The sequence below is a fragment of the Sciurus vulgaris genome (genome assembly GCF_902686455.1).
Source record: "Sciurus vulgaris genome assembly, chromosome: 11".
Lineage (NCBI taxonomy): Eukaryota > Metazoa > Chordata > Mammalia > Rodentia > Sciuridae > Sciurus > Sciurus vulgaris.
In genome coordinates this window covers 24414568-24439980 of record NC_136472.1, presented here as the reverse complement: position 1 = coordinate 24439980, position 25413 = coordinate 24414568, and the positions used below count along the sequence as shown (strand labels likewise).

Here is a 25413-nt window from a genome sequence, read left to right as displayed (position 1 = left end):
ATCACTGTTGACATGGTATATTGTTTAGGAAAATAGGAATCAAAAAGAGAACAATTTTTCATTACGGAAAACCGCCGCTTCTTTGCCTGGCTGCTCCAAGTGGCTCCGCAGCCACTTCTCTTACGGCCCAACCAGTGGGACAAAAGACACTACTCTTCAGAAGTTCATGAAGCAGCTTCCCGTTTATTCCAATAACACCCTCAATATATAAGCAGTCTCATACATAAGCAATTGTAACCAGATATGTCCATCCAATCCTGTTAAAAGTCAAGCAATCACTCGCTGGAGCATACATGTAAAGTATATCTGTCCATGCGCTAGGGGGCTGAACTGATTATCATGCAGCCAATTGTAAACGTTCCTGCCGATCTCCATGCATAATCAGGACGCCATTTGCTCTCTGCCAGTCGCCATCTTTAGATGCACGTGGCATAACCCTGGGCCCCTGGTTTCGCCCGCCACAACTCCCCTTTTCTGTTTATAAAAGGGACCGTGCCTGTCTTAGGTTGTCCAGGGCAGAGCAACATCCTTACCCCTCATTGGACAATGAGGCTCTAGCCCTCATTTCCTGTTTTAAGTTGGTATGAGCTCCCCATGAATCTTACCCATCATTGGCTACTGGTCCAGCATATTTAACCAGACTTGGGGGGATGGGCCAGCATCAACTGCGAGGAGAGCTTGGCGAATAATGGCTGTTTTTCTGCGTGGATGTATATGCATTTTGTATATGCACAGGACAGATATAATACACAAAAGACCTCCCCTGAACAAAAACCCAAACCATTCTTTTCCCCATAGAACAGCGGACTGCAGAAATGTGGCCAAATGTTGTAAAAATAGGAGGATATAGAATAGAGGAGTTGGTAAGGGGTACAGGATAGGGCCACAACTTCACTATCCCCCATAGTTCACGCAAGTCTTCTCCATTAACTTGGCGAAAATTCGCCAGCACCATTAGCGGGAGAAGCCTCCTCATTTTCTTCCTGTTTTTGGGTCTCTGTTGAAGCCTTGATCAATCTCTCAGCACCCAAATCGGCGATAGTGTGTCCTGTGGGAAAACACAAACAGACCCTCGGGTCCAGATTAATACCGGATCTGGGCCTTTCCATTGTCCTTATAGAATGTCCTTCCAGAGCACTTGAGGTAGATGCTTTTCATTAGGCTCTGAATGACGGTCAGCAGCCGATCGGCCCTCAGAATCAACATTTAAAAAATTTAAAATGAACAAGACAACAGACAATTTGTCTTTTGGGGATCTGTATGATGCCCCTATTCCCCCTTTTTGTTTATAAAGCATGTTTTTAAGCATTAAATGGGCACGCTCAACAATGCTTTGTCCAGTAGGATTATAGGGGATTCCTGTGACATGTTGAATACCAAAGGTGGAACAAAATTGTTTAAAGGCCTGGGACGTATCTCCAGGACCATTATCTGTTTTAATTTGTTTGGGAACTCCTAGGATGGAGAAAGAGTGTAAACAGTGTGTTGTTACAATTTTGGTTTTTTCTCCAGTAAGCGCAGAGGCCATAATAAATTGTGAAAAGGTATCAATAGACACACGAACGAATTGTAGTTTTCCAAATTCTGAATAATGAGTTACATCCACTTGCCAAATATGATTGGGCTGAAGCCCTTTTGGATTTACTCCTAACGAGGGGTTAGGAATAAGTGTAACACATTTAGTACAAGACTTGACTATGTCCCAAGCTATTGCTTTAGTAAATTTATGGCGTGTGCATAGAGTGGAAGCATTTATGTGAAATTTGGAATGAAAAGTTTTTGCATTTTCAAGCGTATTAAAGATGTGTGGGTCTCTGGTGGCCGTGTCTGTTAAATCATTGTATAAACTTAAAGGACCTGGAAGGGCAGTATCAGCCGGAACATGCCCAATAAAAACAGGATTTTTTCTGTCGCAAATAAGTTTTTGTAAACTTTGCAAATATTTAGTAATAGTGGAGGTGAGGGAAATCAGACCAGTTAATTCTAAATTTTGAACAGCATTAACAATGTATTTGCTATCAGACAATAAGTTAAAAGGCCCATGGTGGGTTTTGAATACTTCTATAGCTACTAATAGTTCCGTTTGTTGTGCAGATACAGTATTAAACAACAATGTTTCTGTAACCTTATCTATAGTAATAGCATCTGTACCATTTTTTGATCCATCAGTAAATATAAGGGTAGCTCCTGTAATAGGTTCTTTTTGGGTGACTTTAGAAAAAATTATAGGATGTTGACTCCAAAATTGGAGAAGAGGATCAGATGGCAAATGATGGTCAAACACAGCAGAAGTTCTAGTAAAGACTACCGCCCATGAATTTGAATTATTAATAAGATATTGTATCTGATCAGTAGTATATGGAGTAGTGATAGTTGAGGGATGTGATCCAAAGGTGGAAAGGAATACTTTTAATGCCTTAAGGATTAATTCTGCCACAGATTCAGTAAACAAGGCTAAGAACTTGTTAGGGGCATAATTCATGTGAACCCATATAGGACCCTTTTGCCAAAACACTCCTGTGGGTAACGCATTTGTGGCCAAGACAATGAATGATAAAGGCTTAGTTAGATCAATATGATCAAGATGAGCCTTTTCCATAGTTGTTTTGACAAGCTTGAGAGCTGTTCAAGCCTTAGGGGTAAGCACTCACTTAGAAAGAGTATCAGAATCACCTTTAAGACTATCAAACAGGGGCCCCAAACTTGAGGTGGGTAAATGAAGGTAAGGTCTAATCCAATTAATTTGACCCAAAAGTTTTTGAAAATCATTTAAAGTTCTATGCTCACCCACCTGAACTATAATTTTTGCGGGTTTAACCATAGTTTGATTTATGATAGATCCCAGGAAGTTTTGGTGTCTGTAATTTGTACTTTATTAATGGCAATATGTAAGCCCCATCTTTCAAGTGACTTTAGTAAGGAATTATAACATTGCTCTAAGACAGGTTTTTCCTTATGAGATAGCAAAATATCATCCATATAATGATAGATTAAAAGTTGAGGGTTTATTTGTTGATACACACTGGGGTGGGAATTAATCTGATTACCTTGCCCTTCATATGGTCCTTGGCCTGTCAGCATGTTTAGATTCCATTGAGGACTGCCCGCAACTGCATTACGTCGGGCAGTATCAGAACATAACTCCTGGTTAGCCACCTTCCATTTTAATATGGCTGCGCTATTGTTAGGATTGGAAGCCATACCCAATCCCTTTAAAGTCTGATCTGCCTGTTGAAGTGGCCAGGCTTTGGGCCATTCTGTAATTTTGATAATACTTTTGTCAGCCCCAGTATCTAATAAGCCCTCAAAACTTTTGCCTTCTATCATTAACTTTGTCATAGGCCTATCTTTTAAACCCCATGTTAACATGACCATATTTTGGCCAGTAGAACCTAATCCTTTATTTCCCCTAATAATATTCTTTGATGGATATTGATCATGGCAGCTGGGTAAGACCAACAACTGTGCTATGCAATCACCCTGAGCTATTATTGCTACACCTTTTGGTGAAGAAGCAAGGATTTTTATTTCTCCTGTAAAACCAGGGTCTATAACTCCAGGGACCATATTTAATCCTTTTAAAGCAGAAGAACTCTTCCCCAGAACTAGTCCCACTCTTCCTTTATGTAATGGGCTGACAGCCGAAGTAGGCATTGGTTGTACTCCCATCTCTGGAGTTAATACTGCTCTGGCAGAGGCACAGAGGTCTGAACATCTACTTTCTCTTTCAGAAGCTTGACTTTATTGTTCTTTTTTTACAGTTTCTAATATCTTTTCCCCTTCTCTTAACTCTTTTTGAAATTTTGGTTTTTTGGAAGTTAGACAGAAACGAACTAAGGTCACAACAACAACAACAACAACAACAACAACAAACAGAAACCAAACAAGGAAAGGTAACACAAATAACTTACACTTATTTGTTATGGGATGTCCTTCACTGTCTCTTGAGACAGCCTTTCAATATATTGTCTCTCCAGGAGAATCTTCTGTTTTGCTCCCTCTCTAGGGGACCCTTCCATTAAAACCTTAAGGCAACCGTTTCCTCAAATAGAGAAACCTCCTAATTACGCTATCGAAACTGTCTTTTATCTACCCGAGAGCTCACCAATTCCCAGTCCGACCCTCATCTGATCACAGTCCGGGCCACCACTTACTGAAAACCGCCGCTTCTTTGCCCGGCTGCTCCAAGCGGCTCAGCAGCCGCTTCTGTTATGGCCCCGACAAGTGGGACAAAAGACATGTACTCTTCAGAAGTTCATGAAGCAGTTTCCCATTTATTCCAATAACACCCTCAATATATACGCAGTCTCATACATAAGCAATTGTGACCAGATATGTCCATCCAATCCTGTTAAAGGTCAAGCGATCACTCACTCGAGCATACATGTAAAGTATATCTGTCCATGCGCTAGGCGGCTGAACTGATTATCATGCAGCCAATTGTAAACGCTTCCTGCCGTTCTCCATGCATAATCAGGACGCCATTTGCTCTCTGCCAGTGGCCATCTTTGGATGCACGTGGCATAACCCTGGGCCCCCGGATTCGCCTGCCACATTTCTTATACAAGAATTGCCATTTTGTGTTGCCAAGCATGTCATGCTAAGCTACTGATGATGGGTACAGAGGCGGGATGTTCCCACAGGAGAAGCATTTCCTAATAACACGGAGTCTCAAGGTAAAATGGAGTCTCTTCAGTCATTGCCCATATAGCCTGGCCTATAAAATTTCCATGGAATCAAATATGTCAAACCATCACACTCAACAGCTCCAAGAAAGCCATGTTCCCAACACAGTTCCAAAGGATGTCAGTGAGTTACCTACCTGACACAGTCTGAAGACAATTCAAGGACTGGAGAAATGTAGTTAAATTTCAATTCACTCTGAACTACAGCTAAAAAACAACAACAACAACAAAAAAACCCTTGACCCTTTTTATAAATTGGATTAAAACTGTCTCTTCTGGAATTACAGAATTCATTGAGGCCAGTTAGATGTTGGTGGACATGAGCCCTGGCCACACTACTGTCAGCTATCTGAATTTAATCAACTACATTAATCTCTTCAATTTTCAATTTTATCTTTTGTAAAGGTCAACTAATAATAATATTTACTTACCCCATTTCTAATTCCATCTATAATTTTAAATCACTATAGAGGGAAAAAGGGGATGAGAATCATTGAATACTTTTCTTATGCTTTTTTCTTTTTATTTTTAAAGATACATTCTCTTCTACACAAGGAAGAAAGCTAGATATTTCCTTTTGAATGTGATCACAAGCTGTTAAAGTTGAAACATTACAAAATTCCTTTTCTGTAATGGACAGAAACCAGGATTTACTACCTAGTGCACCTGCCAGGTATGCCATTGTCCTTGTGATAGCTATGATGAGGTTTATGTCACAGATCCAAAGTGAGGGTGGGAGGACACAAGCAGGAGACAGACTGCACAATGCTTCACACTTTTGTTCATGTGTCTGAGCACCAACCAGCAAGACTAAATCTCTGAGAGAAACATCTTAGGGAAAAGAATTCTTTCAACCTGGACTTTTTTGTTAAAAACAGACTGGAAGAATCTTGAAAACATTTTTTGATGTGTCACCTAAAGCTTTTGGACTATGAGCTCTCCACCAATTAAATGGGGGTATGAAGACAAATTTATAACTTTATCATTTTATCCCTATACAATCTTCCAAAGACCTAAGGATATAAAATAAAACAAGTAGTCCCTGACTCAGAAAAAAAAATGCAGAAGAAATTACTATGTTCTTATTAGTCCTTCTTAAACATGAAGAATTGAGGTGAGAGAGTGAAAAGAATCCCTCAAAGTGACACAACCAATTACTAACAGAACAAGTTTAGAATCTAAATCTCCCAACTAGGAGTCTAAAGCTTTTCTTTTGTTTTAATAAGATATCTATAGCACTGTCATAAGATTTATTGTTCTGTAAAATAATATCAACTAGACGGGAGCCTGGGTCAATGATCTCACCAAGTCAGTTCAAACTCTGAGTGAATTCTGTGAATGCTCATTAAATATTTCTTGTGGATGGTACAGTTAAGATACCTAACAACTCCACATAAAGCCAAACCAGGCTAGTCTAAGGTTTTGTTGAGGACAGTGAACTTTGGTCATTCAGTCATGGAATCTATGCAAGTCAGAAGAGATGACAACTGATGTTTGTACTCTTTTGTCTTTTTTATTTTTATACCAGTAATTAAAAAGAGGTGTGGCTCTCTACCACTGATTCACAGTTTAAGTCATTTTTTAATGTTTATTTTTAAACCATTTATTTTAATTTTCACTAAATTGGAGAGTCTGGCCTTAAACTTGTGATCCTCCTTCCTCAGTCTCCCAAGCCTCTGGGATTACAGATGTATACCACATTCCCAGAACTATTTTGTCTTTTGATCCATGTGTATCTCATGTAAGATCTCAAAGTGAATTATGACCTTACTTTAAAACCTGTTCACTTAAAATTACATCTTAATAGGGTAAACCTTCCAATGAATAATAAAGAAATTGTTCAGATCAAACCTAACCAATAAAATGGACATTTGAAACAATATTTTACTGAGCTCTGAAATATCTACAGATAACTAAGGCCAACATTTATTTTTGAAAAGAGTGGGAGAATAAATGGAGAACAAAAAGGCTTATAGAAAATAATGTAGTATAGATATAGTTCAAAACTAAAAATAGAATTTATTTGAAAGATCCCATTCTATACTATGTTAAAGTATGAGCTGTAATTTTTATCAACATTTTCAGGATAATGCCCACAATGACTATATTCACTTTGCAAACATTTCAAGGGGGTTAATATCAGAGATGGGTTTAAACTTTTCTAAGGGAAGATATAACATGCATTCATTCAGCCAAAGAATGTTTAGTAAGACAAATACATCAGTGAACCAAACAGAAAGAAATCCCCTCCCATGGAGCTTAGAGTCTTTCAAAGGAGACAAACAAAAGTGCAAGTATACAAATTAAATGGAGGATCAGAGAGTGATTGATACAGTTGGCAAAGAACAGAGAGTTGGTGATGAGGAGGTTTAACAAAAGTCACAGTGCAGAGTTCTGCTTTTTAAAACCTAGGCAATGTGGGATGAAGAGAGAGTAAGAGAGTGAGCCAGCACACTGATGCAGAGGCTGTGAGCTAGGAGATGCCCCTGTGTGTCCATGGAATGAAAAGGGACCCAGAGGGAGGGAGGTGTGAAAAAGAAGCAGTTGGGGAGGTCACAGTCACCCAATCTGTAGAGCCTTGGAGGTGACTGTCAGGACTCCACTTTTTCCTCTAATGAAATGAAGACCTATTGCAAGAATATGAGCAAAGTCATATTTTCTTACTACCTATGAGTTAATACAGTATCACTCCTGAATCATTTCCTCTTTAAAGTTAGAAATATCCTATTATTCTTTTGAATATACAGAAACAATTTTTAATCCCCATGTTTTACATTTGCAATGTATTCCTGAAACTACAATGTAACTACAAGGAGCCAACTTACTGTTAGTCCAACAAAATCTTTGGGATGAGTGTCATCATGCCTAAGCATAGCTACCTAGAAAAAGAAAATGGAAATCTAAAGCCATAAGTGTTGAGAGGAGAAATTGAAATATTTCAGTACATAGGTTTGTTTCAGAAACTACAGGGTAACCTGAGGTTACTAAATGTTAGCCATGAGAATGACATCTGTATCTGTATTTAAATTACCTCTTCATTGATAATTTTTCCAATAGAATTATATTCACTTAGTAGTCAAAGTTAAGAAAATTAAAATCTTACAAATTGAAATGTGATCCTCTTTTAAAATTGACTTTTTTCTTTGTGGTTCCCCAGGTTATTATTTCATCTGCTAGGGGGAAAATTCACAGCACTACATATGCACCATAATAAGGCAATTGCTGGTACAGCAATTCCCTTTGACTGCAAATGAATAAGAAATACTGATTGCTGACTCCCATGTGGAGTGTGTCCCTCTGTCCTTCCATAGCTGACTGGTGGTTTTCTGATCTGAGAGGAGCTATCCATAGGCAGAACTGGACCAGTAAATTCCTATCTCTCAGGAAATGCAAGATGGGACTAAAATTCTGCAGCCCACACTGAATGCTGAAGTCACCTAACACAGGATGTCCTACAGTAGAGGGTTGGTAAATCTCTACTCTCTGATTGTTTTGAGTCCTGGTTGTTCTTCAACAGTCACTAAAATCGCTGACTTAAATATTTTATAACATGAAATAGTGGGAGTAAATTTCTGTTAGTAATGGGAAAAATACTTTTGTCTTCCCTCTGCAAAGATTTTGCAAAGAATAGAGTGAAAGGAGAGTAATCAGTAGGTATTTTGTCTTTTCATTCTTAATTTCTTTATTATTATATCCTATGGAAACATAAAATTCAATCCTTTTTAATTTACTACGAAATATCAAGTTGTCAGCTCAGCTCTAATACCTGATGTGAAAGTAAAAACCATTTTCTGATCCGGACATGGAAGATTTTCTATAAACATATATTTCCATATTTCTATACAAAATAAATCCTAAAAAGTTTTAAATCAAAAACATTTTACATGGTGATTCAGAAATTTGATTTTTTAAGTGTTCAATGTCTACCTTTCATCAGAAACCAGTACTACTCTCTTCCACACTTTCCTCATGGCATTTTCACGTCTTTCTTCCTGAAACTATAAATCAAAGGCTTAATCAAGGGAGTCAGGATGGTGTAAAATGTGGCCACCATTTTCTCATAGGGGAAGGAAGATGGAGGCCATGCACATGTAAGTCTGTATGGAACAAATAACAAAACCACCACAGTAATGTGAGATGCACAGGTGGACAGAGCTTTCCTCCATGCTTCAGCACTGTGTGTCCTCAGGAAGAACAAGATGACACCATAGGACACAAGCAACAAGGAGAAGTTGATGATGCAGACTTATCCACTCTTGGTGATCACCAGAAGACCTAGGATGTGAGTGTCAGTGCAGGCCAGCTCCAGTAATAGATACAGGTCACATAAGAAATGTTCAATGACTTTACGCCCACAGAAGGGCAAGTGGAAGGTAAAGAGAATCTGGATGATGGAATGCAAGAAGCCCCCTGTCCAGGCCACTCCCATCGGAATTCCACAGAGCCTCCAGTTCATGATGGAAGAGTAGTGCAAGGGCTTGCAAATGGTTACATAGCAGTCATAGGCAAAGATGATGAGGGTAACAATTACTGTCCCAGCAAGGAAGCATTCAGCAAGAGTTGAATCATGCATCCTTTGTAAGAGATGGTTTTCCTCTTATACAGGGGGCCTGTGATCATCTTTGGTGTGATTACAGAGGAAAAGAAATCATCAAGGATGAATAGGACTGCCACGAAAAAGTACATGGTGGAGCCCAGCAGTGTAGGGCTACAGAGGATGATCACTACAAACAGCATGTTGCCTCCAATGGTTGAGATGTGGACCGAAAAAACCACAAAAAATATTATTTTCAGAACTCTTGGATGATTGGAAATCCCCAGGAGGACAAATTCAGTTATAGTGCTATGATTTTACATGATTTCCATGGAAAAGGTGAAGGTAAAAGAGCAATCACGAAAACATATTATTAGGATTAAAAAATTGCTTCAAGCCATTTGTAATATTGTAGTCATCAACTAATTGGTGCATCAATATTTGAACTTATTTTGAGTGATTTTGTGATTAATGAGAACATAATATTAGATATTTATTGAAGGCTGTTGTAGATCAAGCAAAATTAAGGTGCAGATAAATTACTGTACACTTGAAGAAAGACACATTTTCAACATGGTGGGAATATTACTTTTTATTTTAAAGTCCAGGTTTTACCACTGTGTAGTAGCTGCTTACAGTGAGTTACTGAAAGCTATCCTGAAGCCCATACTCAAGTTGCAAACCAGGAGACTATTATTTATTAATCATGTTTTCCATAGGCATGGAATGAGGCAGGGATGAGTAGCCTGCCATGCTTGACAAGAGGACTTCTTCATCTACCATTAGAAGAAGAAATAAAAACTTTCTTTAGAACTTTGGAAAGAAATGGTCCTTTGAATGAGATGATTCATTCTTTATAAAACAAAGACATATGATAACCTGCTTAGCTCTACAGTCCTATAAGTGTAAGTATATACAAAGTGTTGAGATTTTCCTTGCAACTTATCATTTAAAAATCTGAAAAAGGTTAATAAAAATAATACCTTTTTTATTATGAATTACTGGCACAATGCAAGGAAAACAATTGCTCAGGATTCATGTCTGTGTGGTCTTGTTATCCATATTTACTGGAGAGGAATTTATAATTAAAGTTGTTAATTTGAAGCAAACAACAGATACTTGATTTGGAATTTTAGCATGGAATGTCTAGCTTTAAAATTCAATTATTTTTAAGAAGATCAACAAAGAAAGGAGTAGGGCTTTTCCTTTTCCAGCAGGAAGTTCAGAGCAGGCATGATCTCTATAGTTTCAGTCCATCTTAAATTTAAGGCATATTATTCCTTAACTCATGGTTGAATGTCGAGTCTGATAAAGTAAGGAGAGCACATGATGAAGAGTCAGAGGCAATTTTCCAGCCACCTACAAATGCAAATTGGCAATCTCCTTACCTTTCCTCTGTAAGGAAAGAAAGAACTGAGGGAATTTAATTTAGAGTCTTGAGACTTTATTTTATGTTAATTATTTATACAATGTGACCCTGTCTAAGCAGATATAATTCTTCAAAACACATTGCTTCAAATTTAAGGGACTTTATTGTCAGATAGAAATGTACACAAACAGCTTATGTAATCTCCCACGATTATAATGATGGTCAAATTTGTAAATGTACAAATATAAAAGATAAAAATGTTCCTATTTGAAAACCAGATGGCCACACTCACAAGAATCTGTTCCATAAATACTCCAGAAAAATTTCCAAATTTTGAAATCATTTACCACTGGCTGACTGCTTCAAATGTGATTGTATCCTCACCTGTACATATAACTGAAATGCAAATAACGTTTGTACCTGTGACTATTTATATGTACATATGTGCATACATATGCATTTTTGGTTGTTAAAATAGGGGAATATAACAATCATTGGGTTTTTTCAAGAATGAAAAGTGAGCTGATTTTTATGACTTCCCTTTAGAGCCAGCAGAAACAACTTGAAATTTTAATAAAGCTAATGTACACAGCTGTGTGCCTTAGCATGTGTCCTCTGTCAGTCTGAAGACAATCACTGTCACTGTGCTTTCACTTCATTCCTCACAAGTGTCTGCAACATGAACTCTGTGTCTACTACTCACATGCTGTCACCAAGGAAACCAGAGTATAAAGCAAACGCTACAAGGTGACTGGGTCAGACAACAGTCTTAGAAGATCAATATGTAATTACCAAAGCAGGAAAGAAAAAGAATGAGGAAGCATATCTTCTCCAGACTCATGGAGACCTGGGTTCCAATCTTTCTGAGGCTGAGACCAGATTATTAATAGCTCTTAAAAATTCTAAAATCCTGTTTTATGCTCTGTGAATGAGTTTTATAGGAAAGGATATCTGCATCGTTCTTCTGCAGAGACCATTGGGGTCATCTTCTAGAGACCTCAATGCAGTCAGAAGGACAGATGGTGGGGAGGGCTGAGAATGACCTGCCACAGCCCAGGACACAGAACAGAATGACAACCTTTGCCTCTGACTCTGGCCTCACGTTGACAAGGCTGATAAGCACTTTTCCTCTTACTGATTTACAAATGTAAAGTGTTTTGATGATTGTTTGCCATGAAAAAATGATGCTTTAAAAATACGCAACAATTTTAAATGTCTTGAGCATTCCTTGAATGCATTACTGTGGCCCTCAGTCCCCCCTGGTTCAGTTCCTGTTTCCTGTACCAAGAAATCCAATCTGAGAGGAAGGTTGAAAGGAAGACAGGTCCTCATGTTAATCAAATAATTAAATAACTCATTTATTCATTACCTTTACATGGAGGTGATCTAAGAGCAATACCATTTTTGGATTAAATAATCATCAAATAGAAACAAATTATCTTTATTCAAATAATGAATTTCCAGAATTAGTACTAAAACAGCAACAATAAAAATTACAGTGTGCTCATGGTTATGACCATATGTTTTATGATTTTAAATCATTTAAAAGTAATTTTCTTAAATGTACTGTGCTCTCCCAGATTTAATCCTACCATGGAAAATGGAAAGTAGTGGAGAATTATTTAAATATACATATTTATTATTATTATTATTATTATTATTATTATTATTATTATTTAATATCAAGCATTGACCACAGGAGCACTAAACTACTGAGCCACATCCCCAGTCAGTCCTTTTTATTTTGTGACAGTTCTCACTATGTTGCTAGAAAATCTCACTAAATTGCTGAGGCTGGTCTGAAATTTGTGATTCTCCTGCCTCAACCTCCCCAGTGGCTGAGATTATGGCATGTACCACCATGCCCAGCAAAGTCTTATATTATTTACAAGTATCTCTTTATCTTGACGATCATACCCATGATGACATAAGAAAACAGTGTTAAAGAAATTGAGTGAGTAACATACTAGAACCTGCTATACCATCTTATTTATGTTAATCTAAAATTATTCCAAATAATTGAGCAAAAAAGAAAATATCTGTTCTGTTTTTTTTTGTTTGTTTGTTTGTTTGTTTTTTATCCAACAGGTAGCAATCCAAGTTTCATGGTTAATACCTGTGTGCCACTGAATGACCTACCATGTCTAAACTTTCTGATTCATGAAAGGAATAAATCAAAAGGAAAATGTGAGTATTCAGGTGAGCAATATTTTAGGCAGGGTCTGCATGAACAAAGTGAAGTAAAAATTAAGACATAAGATTATGTGTCTTTTAAATGCATGCTGGCTCTGTCCCTGTGAGGGAGTTTGTGGCCTCAGACCCCAAGTCCCTCAGTAGGCTACCCCAGGGGGCACACGCTTGTGCTGCGCTCCAGCCCCGTGCTCCTTCCTCTTTCATACCCAGCTGCCAAGATCTTGGAAGCTTTGAAACTCAGCAAAGAAGGGAAATCCATTGAGATCAGTCTGTAAAGAATGGGTATCCTAGGACAACCTACTGACCTCAACCCCTCTACAAAAAAAATCTGTGCATCTAGCCACTGAGGACTCCAAGGAAGCAGCGGTAGTCTAAAAGATTTCAGAGGGCAATCCAAGATGGCAGACTAGAGGGTGACTGCATCTCCTGATGCTCCAGAACCCAGGATTCAAGAAGGGAAGGCATTGAGAGACTGGAACTAACATAGAGCCATGGGGTGAGTCTCCACCACCAGGTTAAGCTTGGCATGGGCGACAGGCCTGGGCAGGGGTTCTCAGAGCAGGGCAGGGCAGCTAGAGTCTTCCCCAGGCAGCCCTGCTCACTCAGGTGGCAGGCTCCTTTATGGCCAGCTTCTCTGAGCAGGCCACCCAGTGAGAGCCTTTCTGCACAGAGCCAGTTCCAAGTCCCAGAGGCACCCACGAGCTCAGGCCCACAGGCAGCCGCTGGAAACAGGGCAGGGTAGACTGAGACTTCTCCAAATAGACCTGCACTCTCCGGCGGCAGGCTCCTTCCAAGGCCAGCTTCTCAGAGCAGAAAGCCCAGTAAAAGCCTTTCCTCACAGAGCCAGCTCCAAGCCCTGGAACCAGTAGCAAGCTAGGGGCAGCTTTCTTCGGAAGCACAGCATTATCAAGTTTCTCCAAGACTTCAAGCTACTGAAGGCTGGGAGGTGATATACTGGAAATCTACAGGGACACTATAAGCCAATAGAGGAAATATGCAATATTTCAGAGTCCCAGTGATATCTGACCAATATGAGAAAACAAGGGAAGAAAATGTCCCAAACAAACCTAGATACTATATCAATAATAACCAATGACAGCACAGCAGCATAAATGACAGAAAGGGAGTTCAGAATGTACATAAATTAAAACAATCAGACAAGCAAACAAGGAGATGAGAGAGCAAATGCAGGCATTGAAGGAGGAGATGAAAGAGCAAGTGCAGGCATTAAATGATTGCACCAATCAACAGTTAAAAGAGCAAATATAGGAAGCAAGAGATCATTCAATAAAGAGTTAGAGATACTGAAAAAAAAAAAAAGAAACAGAAATCCTTGAAATGAAGGAAACAATAAACCAAGTTAAAAACTCCATAGAAAGCATAACCAATAGGATAGATCACGTGGAAGACAGAACCTCAGACATTGAAGACAAAATATTTAATCTTGAAAACAAAGTTCAACAAACAGAGAAGATGGTAAGAAATCATGAACAGAAACTACAAGAATTATGGGATATCATGAAGAGGCCAAATTCAAGAATTATTGGGACTGAGGAAGGCTTACAGAAGCAAACCAAAGGAATGAACAATCTATTCAATGAAATAATATCAGAAAATTTCCCAAATATGAAGAATGAAATGGAAAACCAAGTACAAGAGGCTTATAGGACTCCAAATATACAAAATTACAACAGACCCACACCAAGTCACATTATTATGAGAAAAACTAACATACCAAATAAAGAAAGAATTTAAAAGGCCACAAGAGTAAAGAATCAAATTACATTCAGGGGGAAACCAATAAGAATATCAGCAGATTTTTCAATCCAGTCCCTAAAAGCTAGAATGGCCTGGAACAACATTTACCAAGCCCGGAAAGAAAACAGATGCCAACCAAGAATGTTATACACAGCAAAACTTACTTTCAGATTTGACAATGAAACAAGATCCTTCCATGATAAACAAAAGCTAAAGGAATTTATGAAAAGAAAGCAGGCATTACAGAACATTCTCAGCAAAATATTCCATAAGGAAGAGATGAAAAACAATGATGCAAATGAGCAATGGGAGGAACAAGCCTAAAGCAATAGCCAAATAAAGGAGAAACCAAATCATGTCAAACCCAAAAATGAGTCAAATGACTAGGAATACAAATCATATCACAATAATAACCGTGAATGTTAATGGCCTGAACTCATTAATCCAAAGACATAGACTGGCAGATTGGATTTAAAAAAAAATCCAACAATATGCTGCGTGCAAGAGACTCATCTCATAGAAAGAGAAACCCATAGACGAAAGGTAAAAGGATGGGGAAAAACATACCATGCACATGGACACAGCAAAAAAGCTGGAGTATCCATCCTCATTTCAATAATGTGGACTTCAAGCCAAAACTAGTCAGAAGGGATAAAGAAGTACATTACATACTGCTTAAGGGAAGCATAAATCAGCAAGACATAACAATCATAAATATGTATGCCCCAAACATTGGCTCATCCATGTACGTCAAACAAATCCTTCTTAATTTCAGAAATAAAATAGACCACAGCACAATAATACTAGATGATTTTAACACACCACTCTCACCACTGGACAGATCTTCCAAAAAAATTAAATAAAGGAACCATAGATCTCAATAATACAATCAACAATTTAGAATTAATGGACATATATAGAATGCACCATCCAACAAAGAACAAATACACTTTCTTCTCAGTAGCACATGGATCCTTCTCTAAAATAGACCATATTTTATGTCACAAAGCTACTGTTAGCAAATACAAAAAGATAGAGATACTACCTTGTATTCGATCAGATCATAATGGATTGAAATTAGAAATAAATGACAGAATAAAAAACAGAAACTTCTCCAATACCTGGACATTAAATAACACACTGTTATATGATGAATGGATAACAGAAGACATCAGGAGGGAAATTAAAAAATTCTTAGAAGTAAACGAGAACAAAGACACATATCAAAATCTCTGGGACACGATGAAACCAGTACTTAGAGGAAGATTTATTTCATGGGACACATTCAACAAAAGAAGTAAAAATCAACAAATAAATGAATTAACTCTACAGCTTAAAGCCCTAAATAAAGAAGAGCAGACCAACACCAAAAGTAGTAGAACACAGGAAATAGTTAAAATCAGAGCCGAAATCAATGAAATTGAAACAAAAGAAACAATTGGAAAAATCAACAAAATAAATAGCTGGTTCTGTGAAAAAATAATCAAAATTGATAAACCCTTAGCCACACTAACTAAAGAAAGAGGGAGAAAAATCAAATTACTAAAATTCAGAATGAACAAGGAAATATCACAACAGACATGAGTGAAATACAAAACTTAATTAGAAGTTATTTTGAAAATCTATATTCCAACAAAACAGAAAACCTCAAAGATATCAACAAGTTTCTAGGGACATATGAATTACCTAAACTGAACAAGGAGGATATACACAACTTAAATAAATCAATTTCAAGCAATGAAATAGAAGAGGTCATCAAAAGCCTACCAACAAAGAAAGTCCAGGACCAGAAGAGTTCTCACCCTAGTTGTACAATACCTTTAAAGAAGAGCTCATTCCAATACTCCTCAAAGTATTCCATTAAATAGAAGAGGAGGGAACCCTCCCAAGCACATTCTATGAAGCCAATAGCACCCTGATACCTAAACCAGACAGAGACACATCGAGGAAAGAATATTTCAGACCAATATCCTTAATGAACATCGATGCAAAAATTCTCAACAATATTTTAGCAAATGGCATAAAAAATATATTAAAAAGATAGTGCACCACGATCAAGTGGGTTTTAGCCCAGGGATGCAAGGTTGGCTCAACATCCAGAAATCAATAAATGTTATTCACCATATCAACAGACTTAAAGTTAAGAATCACATGATTATTTTGATACATGCAGAAAAAGCATTCGATAAAATACAGCATCCCTTCATGCTCAAAACACTAGAAAAAATTGGGATAGTGGGAACATTCATTAACATTGTAAAGGCAATCTACACTAAGCCTATGGCCAATATCAATCTAAATGGTGAAAAACTGAAAGCATTCCCCCTAAAAACTGGAACAAGGCAGGGATGCCCTCTTTCACCACTTCTATTCAACATCGTCCTTAAAACTCTAGCCAGAGCAATTAGACAAACCAAAGAAATTAAAGGGATATGAATAGGAAAAGAAGAACTATTCCTGTTCACTGATGACATAATAATATATTTACAGGAACCTGGAAATTCCACCAGAAAACTCTTAGAACTCATAAGTGAATTCAGTAAAGTAGCAGGTTATAAGATCAGTGCTCATAAATCCAATGCATTTTTATACATAAGTGATGAATCTTCAGAAAGAGAAGTTAGGAAAACTACCCCATTCACAATAGCATCAAAAAAATAAAATAAAATAAATGGAAATCGATCTCACAAAAAAAGGTGAAAGACTCTACAATGAGAACTACAGAACAGTAAAGAAAGAAATTAAAGAAAACCTTAGAAGATGGAAAGATCTCTCATGTACTTGGATAGGCAGAATGCATATTGTCAAAATGGCCATACTACCAAAAGTGCTATACAGACTCAATGCAATTCCAATTAAAATCCCAATGATGTACCTTACAGAAATAGAGCAAGCAATTATGAAATTAATCTGGAAGAATAAGAAACCCAGAATAGCTAAAGCAATCCTCAGTAGAAAGAGTGAAGCAGAGGGTTTCACAGTACGAGATCTTCAACTCTACTACAAAGCAATAGTAACAAAAACAGCATGGTATTGGTACCAAAATAGACAGGTAGGTCAATGGTACAGAATAGAGGACATGGACTCAAACCCAAATAAATACAATTTTCTCATACTAAACAATGGTGCCAAAAATATGCAATGGAGAAAAGATAGTCTCTTCAACAAATGGTGCTTGGACAACTGGAAAACCATATGCAACAGAATGAAATTAAACCCCTTATTCTCACCCTGCACAAAACTCAACTCAAAATGGATCAAGGACCTCAGAATCAGACCAGAGACCCTGCATCTTATAGAAGAAAAAGTAGGTCCAAATCTTCAACTTGTTGGCTTAGAATCAGACTTCCTTTACAGGACTCCCATAGTACAAGAAATAAAAGCAAGAATTAACAACTGGGATAGATTCAAACTAAAAAGCTTTCTCTCAGCAAAGGAAACTATCAGTAATGTGAAGAGAGAGCCTACAGAGTGGGAGAATATCTACCACTCATACTTCAGTGAGAGTGCTAATTTTCAGAATGTATAAAGAACTCATAAAACTCCTCTCCAAGAAATCAAATAATCCAATCAACAAATGGGCTAAGGAAATGGACACTTCACAGAAGAACATCTACAAGCAATCAACAGATATATGAAAAAATGTTCAACATCTCTAGTAATAAGAGAAATGCAAATCAAAACTACCCTGAGATTCCATCTCACCCCAATTAGAATGGCGATTATCAAGAACACAAGCAACAATAGGTGTTGGCGAGGATGTAGGGAAAAAGGTACACTCATACATTGCTGGTAGGGTTGCAAATTAGTGCAGCCATTCTGGAAAGCAGTATGGAGATTCCTCAGAAAGCTTGGAATGGAACCACAATTTGACCCAGCTTTCCCACTCCTTGGCCTGTATGCAAAGGACTTAAAATCAGCATACTACGGAGATACAGCCACATCAATGTTCATAGCTGCTCAATTCACTATAGCCAGATTGTGGAACCAACCTAGATGCCCTTCAGTTGATAAATGGATATAGAAACTGTGGCGTATATATACAATGGAATATTACTCCGCCATGAAGAATGATAAAATCATGGCATTTGCAGGCAAATGGATGAAATTGGAGGATATCATGCTAAGTGAGACAAGCCAATCTCAAAAAACTAAAGACGAATGATCTCGCTGATAAGCGGATGAGGACATATAAGGGCCGGTAGGAGGGGTTAGTGTTAGGGTTAGGGTTAGGTTTAGGGTTAGGGATAAGAAGGGTGGTAAGAATGGAGGAAGGAAGGAGTGTATAGAGGGAAAAGAGGGGTGGTAGGGGTGGGGGGGAAGGGAAAAAAATATCAATGTATCAAACAACATTGCCCTATGTAAATTTATGATTTTTAATTAAAATAAAAAAAGTTAATTGCAATTGTTCACCATCTATAGAACAGATGCCTGAACAACTGCTTTAAAACATAAAGTTCGTTTTCTGAGTGAAATAAGTTATATTGGTACCATAGATCATCCTAGTCTTTTCACGAAATCAGAAGGTACAAATGATAGATCCAAAAAACTTAAGTAATTATAAAAGAATTAAATGAATTTAAAGTGCATGACATCTTGAAGATTGGTATGAATATAAAATAAAAATAAAACAGGTTTTTGGTTGTGGAAAAGGCTGCTATCTACATATATGAAAACCCTAGGAATGAGGGAATTTACAATGAGAAAAATGAAACCAAGCCATAATGGAAATAAGGAAAACACTTTTCTGGGCAAAAAGTTCAATGTGAATTTTCCAGTTATTCAGATTCCAATGTCATAGTCATACAATGAAAACAATATCAAAACTTGGAATAAGTCATCCTCCTAGCAGGAGGCCACAAAAACAAGGTTGTGAGATTTGGATGCCTTTTGGTTAAGCAAGTATAAAATGAAATCATGATAGCATCTTTTCAAGATTAAGTCTTCGCCAAAGAACAGCAGTCATTCAAAATTCTTTAATTGAATTTTATTTTAATTATTTATTTTTTTTTACCTGTTACCTACAATTGAATTTAGAAATCATTCACAAAGAAGATCCTATTCCTTTTCAAATGTCAGACACCCATGGAAGACATCCATCTTTCTTTTCCCTTCATTTAGAAACTCAGTGCAAAATATACAAGCAGACTCATTGTGCTTTCCGTAAAATAAAGACTGACATGCAGGGATTCCCATGTACCCTCGATCAGTGGCTTTGGACTTGCCAATTTCTTTCTCATTGAAGACTCAGAAGAGCTAACTATCAAGTGTTATCTGTGGGTATAAAAAAAAAAAAAAAAAGAACTTAACATCTTCCCCAGCTTTAAGAAGATCTTTTTATGTTAACAAACATCAAAAACAAGCTTTGCACAATATTTGTTGTTCATAAACTCTGTATAAAATGTTGCACACAGTTTAATGGCAGAAAAAAAATCTCTCTCACTTTTAGTGAGAAAGACATTGGAGCTTACAGAGCAGATATTCACAATGACATGTCATCAGTCCCAGTATGATATGGTAAATCCTACAATCCTTTAAGTAAATCCTCACAGGCTTTTATTGAGATGCTTATTTTAATTCTCTAGAGGAGAAAATTCAGATAATACCAATTATTCTCACATTTTCTAATCACTCCCAGTTTTTTATTTCCTATCACTTCAGAAGTAAAAGAGGGAAGCTAAAATATGATTCATAAACATGATGAAGTAATTACTACAGTTTTCAGATTCTTTGGTTGAGATGCTATCCATGACTTTTAAAGCTCTCTGTACCACCATCTGCCTTTCCAGTTGTCCTTCTTGGGCTCGAGCTCATCCAAGTTGCAGTCTAACAACTGCTCTCCTTCCTGAATACATTCACCAATTGCCCAATATCTCACCATCAACCTTGCCTCTGCCATCGCCCATCCCACTGTCCATTTCTACTGTGGACACAACACCAGTTTACATATCATCTCCTCAGAAAAGCCTTCCCAGATTGCTCCAAACAAGTGACATACTTGATAAAGTCTTCCACTATTAAAATGTATGTGTATAAACTGGATCATATAATCTTTTAATGTGTCATTCCCCCATTTTTGTTTCAACAGATTTCCTTTATAAGACTTTTTAATATAACTGCCCTGCCCAACTAGGGTCTAACTGGGTTATAGAGGTTTGTAGGGAGAAATCAGAAATCCAGGGTGAGAACCTGAGATTTAAAACTCCGTGGTATGACACTCTAACACACCACCCAACATGCCACGCAAAGCCACACACTCCAACAATCCAGGTAGAGCCAACATAAATCCAAGAAATCATAGATAATTAATTGAGGAAACTACTAACCTGTTCACAAACTTTCTTGACTAATAATTATGGAGGCAATCTTCAGAATGGCTCAAAGAGAATGTCAGTTTATATTTCAAAAACAATAGTAAGGAAAATATGTTAGTGGTTAGAGGATAAGAGAAGGAGTCAGAGCCAAAGGTAAAATAATAACATTTTCACTAAGAACTACATAAGAAAGAAAATCTGGGTATCAGACAGGGTAATATCTCTAGTACAAGACTGAGCAATGATCCATGGTAGCCACAGAGTAGTTTGGGAAGAGAACTATTGCAAGATGGTATACATCTGACTTGTGATTTCACAAAGGGTTATTTCTGAATAATTTTTGAAATTAGGATCTTGTTCTGTATTGTCTTCTTGCAGATATCCAGAGACATTTTTCTAAATTTATGCTTTTTATATTAACAAACTGTATCTCTGAAAACCCTTTGAAAAACTAAAGAAACTGTAATCGGTGAACTTAGTATTAACACAAGAGTTAGAAACCTAAATGCTAAAGCATTGGAATGTGCCTTATCATGCCTAAGACAATCTACATAGAAAAGAAAATAGAAAGTTAAAGTTAAAGTAACAGTCATTTGAGGGAGAATTTTTACTTATTCTGTTCATCCAACCAGTGGGAATGACAAATGTTGGGTAGATGCCTTTCATACTTGTTTATTCCTCTACTGAATGTTAGTGGATTCTCCCCTTGTATACAACAACAGAGTTGGCAATGAAATGTTGAGCATTAAAATAATAAAAACCTGTTAGAATTTGAGTGTATGAATTGGTGTTGGTTAGTTCAATGTGGCCAGAATAGTGTTTTCCTTTGTAGCTTCATTTCACATCGTTGCTTCACAGATTAATAAAGCAATGGAGCCAATCTAGCAGATCCACACTTCTTGAGCTAGTTCTTAGGGTTAAATGAACTGAAATATGAGAACCTTGGAATGCAGAGGGCCTGAAGAAGCTCTGCCTGTTTTGAGGAGAGGCAGAGGTGAAGAAGAGGAAACACATGTCTGATCCTTGTTACAATCTTGGTAGGCTAACATCTACATAGTACAGGTAACATTTTAGACTCACAGCTTAAACTTTCATAGACTTTTGCAGGGGTGGTCAATGAAATTACATGTACCTTTTGCATGTCTGCTATGAGAAAGAAAACTAATATCATATACTCTTCTGTTTTTGGGGGGATGACATATAAGGTTAAAGACAGGGAAAGAAAACATAATTTCCCCACAATACTCAACTAGCATGTCATCAGTGTTGATTTGCCAAGTGAAACTTTAATATTTTACTCTAGATAAATGTATTGCCCATAAAACTTGACAACCTGAGACTAACAAAACATCGAAATTACCAACAAATATGTTTCTAAATTTGAATGATCTCTTTATTGATAATCACATCATGAATTATTTGCACTTAGGTACACTAAGTCAAGAAAATGAAAATCAATAAGTAAAATAATTAATCGTCTTTAGAAAAATCTGCTTTAACTTCTAATTTCTCTGGGTTCTATTCCCTCTGTTGTGGTTTGGGGAAAGTATACTCACCCCACCTGTAGCTTTGACCTGGAGTTTCTAGTAGTGCAGTGTCTCAGGATCTGCCTTGGTTTGTACTAGAGTAAGAGACTCACATTGCTGACCTCTGTGGAATTACCCCACCTACTCTCCCAGAGCCTATTGATGTAAAGTGGGTACCTGAACCCAGGGGACCACCACCATAGGCAGAATTGGACCAATCAGATTCTCTCAAAGTCAAGAAATAACTCTAATCTAACAGACTTCAATGGATCCACATCTAAGAGGAATTGAAAATGTGTAAGCTCTTTTCTCTGATTTTCCTAAGTCTTGATGTTTCACATCAGAATGACTGATACTAGTATCAAAACATTGTATACTTTTACATCATATCTTATGTTTCTTTTCCTGTTCTCTAATATTTTCTTCCACAAGGGTTGTTTTCAAAGCTTTATATGATTGGAAATCATTCTGTTGGGTTAAATCCCTTCCATTTTTCAAAGTAAATTTCAGAAAGTACAAAATTGAGCTATCTTTAATTTACATAAAAATGATGAGTAGTAAACTCAGAGAGAAGGGGTCATCTCAAATTGAAAACATGAATTTTAAATCCCTGACATATTAACATCTTCTTTTTAGAAATATGTAATCTCTTTCCATAGAAGGACATTTAATGAATTCTTCTGTAGATCAATAATAACTGTTTTACTCTTTACATTATACTTTTGGTAAAGTTCTGTGACCTGCACATCATCAACAAAGGATTCTCAAGTAGGGGAAAGAGGAGATGAAGAAAAACATGACACATAGATATTTTTGCAAAAAGCTGGACTAAGTAGGACACTGCACTTTGATGGAGGAACAGTGATCCAGAACTACCTCCCCAAGTTGCTCAAGAAGTTAAACTAAGGAGCACTGTAAGTTGTTCCAGGTTTTTAAGTTGTCAGAGGCTTCTTTTTGTACTAAAATGTTACAGTGCTAGAAACATTTTTTGCAACCATCCTACCATTGCAGTCTAAGAGTATTCTTCTATAATCCTTCTGTAAACAGGACACCAACTGTTATTGGACATCTCATAACTGTTGGCACCAGAGTCCAGAGTCAAGGCTGATAACATTCTCACCTTTGGCAAGAAATGTTTCCCAAGCTTGACTTTTTGCCGACACAACAGATCACCCTATAACCAGGGCTTATTCACGCTTCATGGTACAATATTTTATTTTCCCTTAAAAACCACCACCAATCTCTTCCACACTTTCCTCATGGAATTTTTCACTTCCTTATTCCTCAGAGTATAAACCAAAGGATTGAGCAAGGGAGTTAGGATGGTGTAAACTATTTCTACTTCTTTGTCAAAGGGAAAGGAAGATGAAGGTCGTGAATATATAAATATGCACGGGACAAATAACAAAACCACAACAGTAATGTGAGATCCACAGGTGGACAGAGCTTTTTTCCGTCCCTCAGCACTGTGTCTTCTCAGGGAGAACAAGATGACACCATAGGACACAAGCAACAGGGAGAAGTTGATCATGCAGATTAACCCACTGTTGGCGATCACCAGAAGGCCAAAGATGTAAGTGTCAGTGCATGCAAGCTTCAGTAATGGGTACAACTCACACATAAAATGATCAATGACATTAGGTCCACAAAAGGGAAGCTGGAAAGTAAAGAAAATTTGTATGATGGAATGCAGAAATCCCCCTGTCCAGGACACCCCCACCAGAATGCCACAGAGCCTCCAGTTCATGATGGAAGAGTAGTGCAAGGGCTTGCAAATGGCCACATAGCGGTCATAGGCCATGGCTGTGAGGATAATCATCTCTGCCCCACCGAAGAAGTGACCAGCAAAAAGTTGAATCATGCATCCTTTATAAGAGATGGTTTTCTGCTTATACAGGGAGTCTGCAATCATCTTTGGTGTGATGGCCGAGGAGAACCCTGCGTCTTGTAAGGAAAGGAATGCCAAGAAGAAGTACATGGGGGATCCCAGCAGTGCTGGACTGCAGAGGATGGTCACGACAATCAGCATGTTGCCCACAATAGTTGCAATGTAAACCAACAAAAACACAACAAATACTATCTTCTGTACAGTAGGATCCTGTGAAAGTCCCGCAAAGATGAATTCAGTTATGAAGCTTTGGTTTTGCATGATTTTTTAAGGAAAGGGTGAAAGTACAACAGTGATCGTGTAAATGTACAAGTATGATAAATAACAGTCTCTTCAGATCAGTTCATAATATTGCAATCAACAACACAGTTGATGGTTACCATGAGTGTTGTATTGTTATTATGAGTTCTACTTACTGAGTTATTATCTTTAAACAACACAAAATAGATATACTTGAAGGTAACAGAGGTCAGAAACAAAGATTGGGAAGAAATAGTGAATACTCCAAAATGTCAGAGTTTTAATAAGGGGAAATGTAAGAATCCACATGTGTTAAAGAAGAGTAGTTTTTATACCAAGTACCACCTTGATCATTTTTAGTGAGTTCCAGGGTGAATTATTGAGAACCATTCTGAAACTGAACCCAAGATATGAGAAAAGGAGGACTATGATTTATTATTAACTTTGCTTGTCATGGGTACACAACAGTGGTTACTACCAAGCCAACTATTATCTGGAAATGGTTTCATCTATGAAAACATGAACTTTAATACAGTCTGAAAAATGATTACTATTCCTCCAATATTTCTTTAAAAATGTGAAGCAAATTGGACTTTAAATGAATGAATTAATTCTTTTTATAAGAGGAGGAGGGCTGGGGAGATAGCTCAGTCGGTAGAGTGCTTGCCTTGCAAGCACAAGGCCCTGAGTTCCAATCCCCAGCACCGCAAAAAAAAAAAAAAAAAAAAAAAAAAAAAAGAGGAGGATTCATGGGAAAGTGTCCATGTCTATAGTACATGTAACAAGTTAATTATGCATAATCCTGAGTGTCTTCCTGATCCCTAAATGATATATTCAAGGCCCATCTTGGCTTAGGGCTCACTATGTAGGAGTTGGTCATTGTTAGATTTATCATTCAAATTTTAC

The 25413-nt window shown here is 37.4% G+C and overlaps 1 protein-coding gene and 1 pseudogene across 2 annotated transcripts in view; both read right to left on the bottom strand.

Moving 5' to 3' along the window:
* LOC306639797 (olfactory receptor 4C11-like) overlaps positions 1–25413 on the bottom strand; it is a 337410-nt pseudogene that overhangs the window by 25016 nt on the left and 286981 nt on the right. The window lies entirely within an intron of this gene.
* On the bottom strand, positions 22687–24528 carry LOC306638996 (olfactory receptor 4C15-like; the record flags this gene model as incomplete). The annotated part of the gene is made up of 1 exon (XM_079102445.1): positions 22687–24528. The coding sequence occupies one exon, from the start codon at positions 24526–24528 to the stop codon at positions 23593–23595; it is 936 nt and encodes a 311-aa protein (XP_078958571.1). The 3' UTR covers positions 22687–23592.